Raw genomic sequence first — 9,083 nt, forward strand, 5'->3', positions numbered from 1 at the left:
CATGATCGGGTGGGCCATGATGAGGTGGAGGAGGGGGTGGAGGCGGTCCATCATGCTCCGGGCCATGACCAGGTGGGCCATGATGAGGAGGCTCTGGTCGGTGATCTCCAGGGTGGCCTCCTGGGGGTTTGCCGTGATGAGGAGGTGGTGGAGGATAGCGGCAGATTGGTAGAGGGTTATGCCCAAAATGAGGCTTTCTGAATGGCGGACCTGGGTGTGTATGGTTTCCCTTCCCATGCTTTGGCGGACAGTCGGTGTGATTACCCTTGGGTCCATGGTGGAATGGGTTCTTGGGCCACTTCCAATGTGGAGGCTTAGGGGGATGGCCATGACCGTGATCGCCATCATAAATCTCTTCATATCCATTAAGCTTGCCGTAAATATGATGAGTAGCTTTACGAGCCTTATCAGCAAGGGCCTTCATGACGCATTTCAAGTTGTCACACTTCTTGACATCCTGATGGAAGTTGTCTGACATGTGTTGAGAGATTGTCTGTTCTTTCTCGGCGATGAGAAAGTGCAATTCTTCGAGTTGCGCTCTCATCCACTGAAGCTCTGCAATGTCTTCCTCAATGTTGTAGTGAGTAGAGTCAGTGAGCCCGCTCACTGGCTGGAGACCTTCTGGGTTGGGGTTCGCCACAATTTCATCCGGAACAGAAAGATCCGTTTCGATGTTGATGATCTCCGTCGCCCCAGTCTGCTTGAATGCCACGGAGAACCCGACATCCCTCGTGGCCTTACCATCAACGAGATCAACAACAAGCTTTAAAAGCTGAGCCTCTGGTTGTCCGTTGACTTTGATGCAGTGAAATTGCCATGATGCAACGACTACACCCTTTCGCTCCGTCGAAATTGAACCTTTCCCAGCCATCACATTGTCCTCGAGTGCTTGCGGAAGAACCTGGCCATTTATCGTAAGATTTCCGAAGCCGCAAGCCGCCTCGGATTTCAACACATCGATTCGAAATCCTAGAACTTGGCTGGCCCATTCATCAGGTGACCTGGAATGGGTAGGCACATCGACACTGACAAGTGCGAAGGAATGGTCTGCAGGTAGTGTTAGCGTGATTAATGTTGAATGGACAGACAGGAATTACCAGCAATGGGTCTAACACTCGCATCGAACTCTTGGACTTCTGCTTCCGGGACGACGAGAGCTGATGCGAGCGCCGGCGCAAGCAACAGAGCAGCCTTCAGAAGGCCGCGCATGGTTATGAGATGCGCCTATGTAGGCGAATCCAAACAGGAACGGAAATATAGCAACTGGTAATATAGACGTTATTGAAGCCTAAACACAGGCAGAACACGAACAGAGAGAATGTCGAGCGAGTGAAAGAAGAGCGAAAGGAGGCCTATGATGATAGATAAGAGAGAATGAATGGATGGCTCTTGGTTTGAGGCTTCGCAATGATTGATGGCATGGGACTCGTAACCCTACAATGGTGGGGAAGCCGGAAAGCGACTGGCTAAACCGCAATTGACCAGACGCTGACGACGCTCTGTGGGACGCAGCAACAGCCACCCAGCCCAGCCAGTAGTGCCCACACTGAGCCCAGCTCTGCAAAGAAGCTTGCCACGGTTCGAGCCATGCGCCGTGGTCTGTGACGATGAAATGCTTCGCAATGCCATCAGATTACGGAGTCGTGAAATGCGTGATTTAGAGTAGACGGCCTGTGTCGCACGCAAGAGACAAATAAGTATCTTCAGCTAAGTGCTACTACCTACGACGATTAGCAGAAATGAAAATAAGGAAAGTATGTAAATAAAAATGATAAAACGGCTATAATTTCCATAATCTCGAGTTGCATCTTGCAATGGTGGAGTGAGGCGTGAGCGTGGCAGAGACGCGGAAGCGTCCTGGGCGGCTGCTCTTCGGGCACGCTAAAATCAAGATGATCTTCCCTTAATCAACTCGAAATAATGTATAATCTCTAACCTCTTCGCGGCCTAAGAGACGTATCTCATCATGCCAATGAGAAAAGTGATCCATGGATTGGTTTCTACCTACCCTACCCTACTCAACTCGACTACCTCCGTAAATAGGGAGTACTTAAGCGAGTCTAGGGGTTCAATGATAGATCATGACTATGCCATCCAAATGATTGTAGATTGCTATTGGACTTCTAACCCCGTCAATGAAAATGTGACCCTCATTACTCTATTTGATGCTGTCCCTACTACTCAAGGATTCTTTTGATGTCCTGAACCTTGAGAACTTGGGTAATTGTCACGTGAACTTTGGTATGCGATCCAGCTAGCCAACCTTATTCTACGGTGACCGAAAGATGCATCTAATCCGCAACTATCAAATCGACTTAAAGTTATAGCAACCTCGACGAACAACCAGCACATCGAAGCCTCCACAATGGTTAGTGTCCCCACGGCTTCGCAGATAAATACTTTGATCCCCCGAAATCAGCGCATCTTCCTGCGTAAGAAAATCTTTACTAACCCATTTCTAGCTTCCTCTTGGACTCCTCACAGCCGCGCAAGGCCATCCCATGCTGGTGGAGCTTAAGAACGGCGAGACGCTCAACGGCCACCTAGTTACATGCGATACGTGGATGAATCTGACTCTGAAGGAGGTTGTGCAGACAAGCCCAGTACGAAAACCCCCGCCTTCACTGATAGCCGCAAGCTTCATGTTTTGGTTGATGGAATGCGCCTCGAGCTAATTTGGGTATTTAGGATGGCGACAAGTTCTTCAGATTACCGGAGGTCTATGTCAAGGGAAACAACGTATGTCTATAAGCTCGGTGGAGGTGTTCAGGGCTAGAGGCTAATGAGGGGCGTAGATCAAATATCTGAGGGTTCCGGATGAGATCATTGATATAGTGAAGGACCAGCAACAGAGTCAACAGAACAGCGGATACAGAGGTGGCCGTGGAGGTGGACAAAGAGGTGATCATGGTGGAAGGGGTGGCGATAGGGGTCGGGGTGGGAGAGGAGGAGGGCGGGGTCGTGGAAGAGGGAGGGGTTCATGAAGACAGCATGAGCGAATGGAGTAGATCGGCGCGGTCGGTATGCCTTTTGAGCGCATGATATATTACGGTGGGAAAACACGAAACTCCCTTTACGGGAGTATGGAAAAACAGTTTTCGAGCTGTTGGCTCGACTAGAGGGGTAGTTAGGTAGAGTGAAGTGCTATGCGATGTGTTGCCCCAAAAGAGCACAACTGCAGCGAAGTTTCAGACTTTCAACCTTTTAGCTGATTAAAAAGCTATAAATCCAAAATAACGGTTAATCTTACTGCTAGCAGATAATTACTTTGTTTTTAGATGGAAATGGAGTTTCGCATCTACACGTGATGTCGGAGTTAAAATCCATAAATTTGCCATTTCTCGCGTCTCCCAAGATACTAAACATCAAGCACCTCAATGCCGGTTACTCGAATACCAATAGACGGACTATGGCGCTGTCTTTGTCCCTCGATCGATGCGATATCAGCTTCCTGCCATGCAATCTCCACCTTGCCTGCTACGAAACCTTCGATTCGACCTGCCACCGGTAGTAAGAGGCTCATCCGTCGAAATTTCCACAGCTCGATCCGCGTTGGACAACGACCCCCTGAAGACGCTACTCTTGGGGGACACTCGATTGATGTAAAGAAAGGGTCTGGGGCTGGGAAACCTTTCTTTACCTCGGGGTCACAATCGGCAATACCAAGTCGAACTCCACAAGAAGCCCTCCCGGATACTCCCGCCTTGTCAGAGGCCCTCGATGCCGAGAAAGCCAACAGAATAGCCAATTCTGAGGCAGAGGAATCACATCAAATACCGAGCAATAACAATGTAGAGCTTCCTCTTCCGCCGCCTATAAGGTTCGCTGGGAATCCTGCGCCAGTGAGAAAGGTCGAGGGGGGTGTTTATAACACCCCTATAAGGGATATTTACGATCGCCTACGGAGGATCAGAAATGAGGAAGGGGCTTTCACGAGTATCTTGGAAATAGTTCAGTTCTTGATAACGGTCAAGGGGGAGAAACTATCTCTATTTCACTACGATGCGCTTATAAGGGCGAATGCTGATGCGGCACATGGGAGTGTGGATGCTGTGAAGTTGTTGTTACAAGAGATGAAGGAAGAGGGGATTGGTGGGGATTCCGGACTCTACCATGCTGTTCTACGAGTAAGTTTGAGGTGATCTATGAATACCTCACTTCTAGTACTAACCGAATGTTTAATAGGTATTAGCTATCCATCCTGATTACCTTCTGCGGAACGAGATTATGCAAGAGATGAAACAACGTTGGTTCGGGCTTTCCCCCGAAGGATGGCATGACCTCGTAACTGGGCTTCTCCGTGATCGACAATATGAAATGGCGATGGACAAACTAGAACAGATGCGATCTGATCAGATATATGTCCAACCATGGCTCTATGATATATTCACATACAACCTTTGCGAGGTAGGAGAGCTCGATGAGGCATTCAAGTTGCTGTGTTACAGATATGAGAAAGATAGAAAGGAGATCTCGCCTCGTCTCTGGTATTACCTCCTAGACAAATTTACTAGCGACTTTCATGTAAGCTTCTTTCTCACATTTAGAGCTTCGCGGGATTAATCCATTTCAAACAGTACCAAGCCACGAGGTACATCTGGAAATTTCGTGTCGGCAATGGCTTTCTGAATCCCCATGACGGGATATGCGTCAATGCACTCAATCTTGCAGCCCGAAACGCTGATCCAGCTCTCGCAACCTCTGCAGTCAGAATCATATCGTCGCGGCGGACTTCTCTCGCCCCATTCCATTATGAAGCACTCCTGGCGGCTTATACCGGATCCGAGGACCTTGACACTGCTTTCCGGATCCTAGGCATCATTCGAAAAGCCGGGTTCGAACCAGACTCGTCCACTACCCGTCCCCTATTTAGCTATCTAATTACTCACAGTCATCTACCCCGCAAAGCATGGATTGTGCTAGAGGATCAATTCAAAGAGGGCCACACCATCCACATTGCAGCTATCAATGTAGTAATCGAAGCATGTATTGCTAAAGGACAACTTGATGACGCTATTAAACTGTACAAAGTACTCCATACGCTCTGTGAAGCTGGGCCGAATCTAGAAACTTTCAATATTCTCCTACAAGGCGCTGCAAAAAAGAGAGCAAAGGACTCGGCTATGTTCCTTGCTGCTGAGATGATAGCACTTGACATCAAGCCGGATCATCTGACCTATGATCGCTTAGTCGTCGTCTGTCTGCACCAAGACGATTACGAGGATGCGTTCAAGTATCTCGAGGAGATGGTGGAGAGTGGCAAAGACAAGTTCGAGGACGGACAGAAGGGATGGTGGCTGAGACGTGGTACTGCTTCTGCTCTGGTGAGGAGATGTGCTTATGCTGGGGATAAGCGGGCCTGGGAGATTCTGGAGCAGATGAAGAAGAAACGTATGGGGGCGTATCTGGTGGAGGACAACGCTAAACAAATCTGGGGGGAGGTCTTTCCAGACACCCAGGAGAAGCGGACACAAACACAGCGGTATACGTGGTAGGCCGTTCTCACAGCAGGACATCCAAAAACTTAAGTATTGACCGAAAATGTATATTGATTCAAACCCTCACCTAACTCCTTTAATGTGTACCTAGACTCCTCATAATAACAAACACCAATTTCGTACTCATCCATCAATCATAATGTGCACCAAGAGACCAGTGCTTATATACAGGTCGTTAATATATAATACAGAAGGGGAAAAAGCAACTGGTAAGCGGCGATGCTAAGCATTCTCCTCATTGAAGCAAATATCCCAATGCCAGGCTCACCACCAGCCCAAGACTTTCTTACCTCACTACCTCGTCTGTGAATTTCAACTCAATCAGTCTTCATACGAACGGAGCAGTATAAAGGCCAGTCTTTTCCTTCTGCTCATCACCACCCAGCTGACTCTTCGCAAGCTCCGACCTACTCCTCAGAACATGTCCGTACTTGAACATCACAAACGGGATGGCCGTCAAGAGCGTCGCGACCAGGGAGAGCAGAAGACCGGCATACTGACTCCCTAGATTGTGGAAGAACTGGCTTGCGAACAGAGGCGCTACTGCCCCGAGCGTGTTTCTCATCAGGCCCTGGCCGGCGATAGCCGACGAGGAATTCTCGCCGTAGCAGTCTGATGTAAAGCTGTACGTCGATTCGAAGATGAAGAATATGCCAAAGGCGATGGGCGCTAGGGCGATCGTGGGCGCGATCCAGGGCAGGTAGCCGTACTGCGTGAAGCTGTAGATGAAGAGTCCGACTGGGAGGAACCCGGCACCGCACATGGCGCCGTAGAGTCGCGATTCCGGCAAGATCTTCCGGTCTCTCGACTTCATGATCGATTGGTACTTGCGGATCTGCAGGAAGTTGGCCGCAAAGCCGATGGTTACGCCGATGCAGAGAGAGATGTAGGGTAGGCCTGCAATGCCCTCGCTGAAGCCGTGTTTCTCCTCGAATGTGATGGGGATCACAGATAGGAAGAGAAAGGTGACGAACCAGGCGAATGCAATCCACAGGCCGAATGCAAATACAACGGGTTCGGTGACGAGCATGTGGACGGCTTTGACTGATGAGCTGTGCAGCATCTGTTTGATGTCTTTGGCTTCCAGATCCATGGGTGCACGGTACCTGTCATCGCCGGTTTGACTTCGGAGTTGTGTCGCTCGTTTGTGCAGCGTCACGCCGCCGCGTGTTTCCTTGAGGAAGAGCGCGATGACTGCAAGGAGGGGAAGGTTTGCCAGTCCCTGGATCCCCTCGATCCATCTCCAGCCGATGGTCTCGTCAATGAACCCTGCATAGATAGGCGCTCCGACCGTTCCCAAGATAGCGACATAGGAGAAGCAGGCCATAGGGATGGCTCGATCATCTGGGCGATAAATGTCGCTGAATGTCCCTCCGACTAGAATGGTTCCAACACAGCCAAAGAGACCTTGGAAAACTCGCATGACGAGGATGGTGGCGATGTTTTTTCCGAGGGCCAGTCCTGCAGGAGGTTAGTATATGAGGTTAATCAAGAGCTCAATATCTTTCCCAAATAGATACGAAATACCAAGGCCAAGCAGACGTACCGATGAACACAATGGTAAACAAAGCGTATGCCCCAACGTATATAACCCTCCTGCCAACGAGCTCGCAGAAGGGAGCCAAGAAGAGAGGTGCCAGGGCACATGCCATATTGAAACAGAACAATCCGAGTTGTCCCAGCTCGCTGGAAACGCCAAAGTCATCGCACATGGAACTGATGCCGCTGCTGTACGACGTCGTAGCCAGACCGATGAACAGGGTCATGAGGCACAGAAGAAGGGTGATGAAGGATTTCCTCGCGCTGCTCCAATTAAATGGATTCTCCCTGTCCCCATCGGCGAACGTGAGCAGCATGTATTCTTGGCCGTCTTGGTGCACGAGTTCCGTCAAGGTGAGCGGCAAGTCGAAGTCCACTTCCTTTAGAGGCTCTCCTTCATGACTGTCAGAATCACTTTCATGAAGGCCTTGCAGAAAAGATCCGCCTGCAATTCTTCCTCTATTTCCCTTGTTCGAATGCTCTTCTTGTTTGGTGACAGGTAGATTTGAAGAGTCTCCATGGTCTGCCGCAAGACCGCCTGCCTCTTCGTGTTTGACTTGAGCATCTGGACCCAGCGTCTGAGGGAGTTCGTTTATTGCCATATCGAGATATATTTTGGAGAAGACAAAGAGTCTGAATCCGAATCTCGATATGGAGTCCCGGCAGGAGGAAGGTCAGCTCCTTTTACAGACTTCCCTACCTCTCCGACATTGCTCCATTGTATGATTTGTGGTCAACAATCACCCACTCCCTCGTCATTGTGCAAACTGTGCAGCCGAAATAGGACCGTACGGGGATATATCGTTAACCATAAGCAAAACTCCATATATTCTGCAGGCAAATTTGAGGCTAGAAATCTTCGACGTCAGTCTCGGGGACGGCAAAGTCCCACTTTGCCGAGTCTGGACGCTAACGAGTCGTGAAGAGGAAGAGGTCGAGGGTTAGAAAAAGGTTCTCTTTTGAGGTTTCATACTATTTATTACTTGGTATATAGCCTTCTTTTCTTGAGTTCAACGTATCTATTTACCTATTCTTTCCTTATACAAAGGAAGGGGTTTTATACAACACATTCTCAACAATGTTCTATTCTTGGCGGGATCTTCCCCTAAAACGCCATCGTCGGGGACTGTCCGGCACTTGACGGGTACACGGATCACTCGGTCAAAATTGCATCCTCGCCTATCAAGCCTCGCCTGATAGTTGGAGCCTCACCCTCACCCTCACCTCACCTCACTGACTCTGCCTACCTATCACTGCCATTGCATGTTGTTCATGGTGGAGGCTAGATGCTTGCGAACTGGGTATTCCTTGGCCTCGCTCCAGGGATAAAAGAATCAGCACTACTGTACCTTATAGATAAGATAAGTGGGATGAACTGCTGAGATGGGCGTCATGGCATGGCATGGCATGTTTATAAGCTTGTTTGATGGAACTACAGTTGATGGCGATGTTGATAATTGGTATGAAACTAGGTATGCATACTAAAGAAAAGCGTTAGGATGTTTGTGAAAATACTAGCGTTATATCTCAATCTTTGTGAGCAGCACGCGAGGCATTAACCCTGTGTACATCTTAAACTGCACATAAAGAGGGGGCAACACATCAGAGCGAGCCCTTGCATGCAATCATCCGTTGCTCGGTGGTTGATGGTTGATGGGTAGATTTTACCATATCAAATGGACGTTTTTGAATACCCAGACCGGAAATCCATAATAAATCCATCTTTTACACTTGTAGGGGGTTCGTCTGATGGGTGGTGGCTCCTCTTTCATTTGGCCAAGAGTTAGATCAAAGAAGAAGTTATAAGAATCCACACTCTTCACCGGGGTCCCGACTTTTCAAATAGACTCGCCTGGATCCTTGTAGAAAATCATACTTAAGAGCCAAAGGACCGGCATTGATTTGACTCCGGAAGACAGGGGTTATCATGCATAAGTCGTGGCTCATAATGGCATAATTCAAATCGCCCAAATCATCAGCCCATCCTCTTCCCATCCTTAGGCCTCCCTCATCCGCCAAGTATCAACCTCACTACCCTCCAGATTC

General features: G+C 49.0%; 4 protein-coding genes across 4 annotated transcripts; 2 read left to right on the forward strand and 2 right to left on the reverse strand.

Annotated features, from left to right (window-relative positions):
- On the reverse strand, positions 1–1,209 carry LHYA1_G009114 (uncharacterized protein; the record flags this gene model as incomplete). Its single annotated transcript, XM_031154018.1, has 2 exons — positions 1–1,047; positions 1,098–1,209. Coding segments are annotated over 2 exons (1,159 nt in total), but the record flags the coding sequence as incomplete, so codon positions are not given.
- A 1,156-nt stretch (positions 1,210–2,365) lies between these two features.
- On the forward strand, positions 2,366–2,984 carry LSM4 (putative U6 snRNA-associated Sm-like protein; the record flags this gene model as incomplete). Its single annotated transcript, XM_031154019.1, has 4 exons — positions 2,366–2,368; positions 2,463–2,603; positions 2,689–2,739; positions 2,796–2,984. 4 exons carry the CDS (start codon positions 2,366–2,368, stop codon positions 2,982–2,984), a joined length of 384 nt encoding a protein of 127 aa, XP_031000954.1.
- A 393-nt stretch (positions 2,985–3,377) lies between these two features.
- PPR40 (putative pentatricopeptide repeat-containing protein, mitochondrial) lies at positions 3,378–5,495 on the forward strand (the record flags this gene model as incomplete). Its single annotated transcript, XM_031154020.1, has 3 exons — positions 3,378–4,127; positions 4,186–4,524; positions 4,548–5,495. The coding sequence occupies 3 exons, from the start codon at positions 3,378–3,380 to the stop codon at positions 5,493–5,495; spliced, it is 2,037 nt and encodes a 678-aa protein (XP_031000957.1).
- A 331-nt stretch (positions 5,496–5,826) lies between these two features.
- LHYA1_G009117 (putative MFS-type transporter protein) lies at positions 5,827–7,639 on the reverse strand (the record flags this gene model as incomplete). The annotated part of the gene is made up of 2 exons (XM_031154021.1): positions 5,827–6,959; positions 7,045–7,639. The coding sequence occupies 2 exons, from the start codon at positions 7,637–7,639 to the stop codon at positions 5,827–5,829; spliced, it is 1,728 nt and encodes a 575-aa protein (XP_031000956.1).
- Positions 7,640–9,083: the final 1,444 nt, after the last annotated feature.

Source organism: Lachnellula hyalina (assembly GCF_007821495.1).
Source record: "Lachnellula hyalina strain CBS 185.66 chromosome Unknown contig00328, whole genome shotgun sequence".
In the NCBI taxonomy this organism is placed as follows: domain Eukaryota; kingdom Fungi; phylum Ascomycota; class Leotiomycetes; order Helotiales; family Lachnaceae; genus Lachnellula; species Lachnellula hyalina.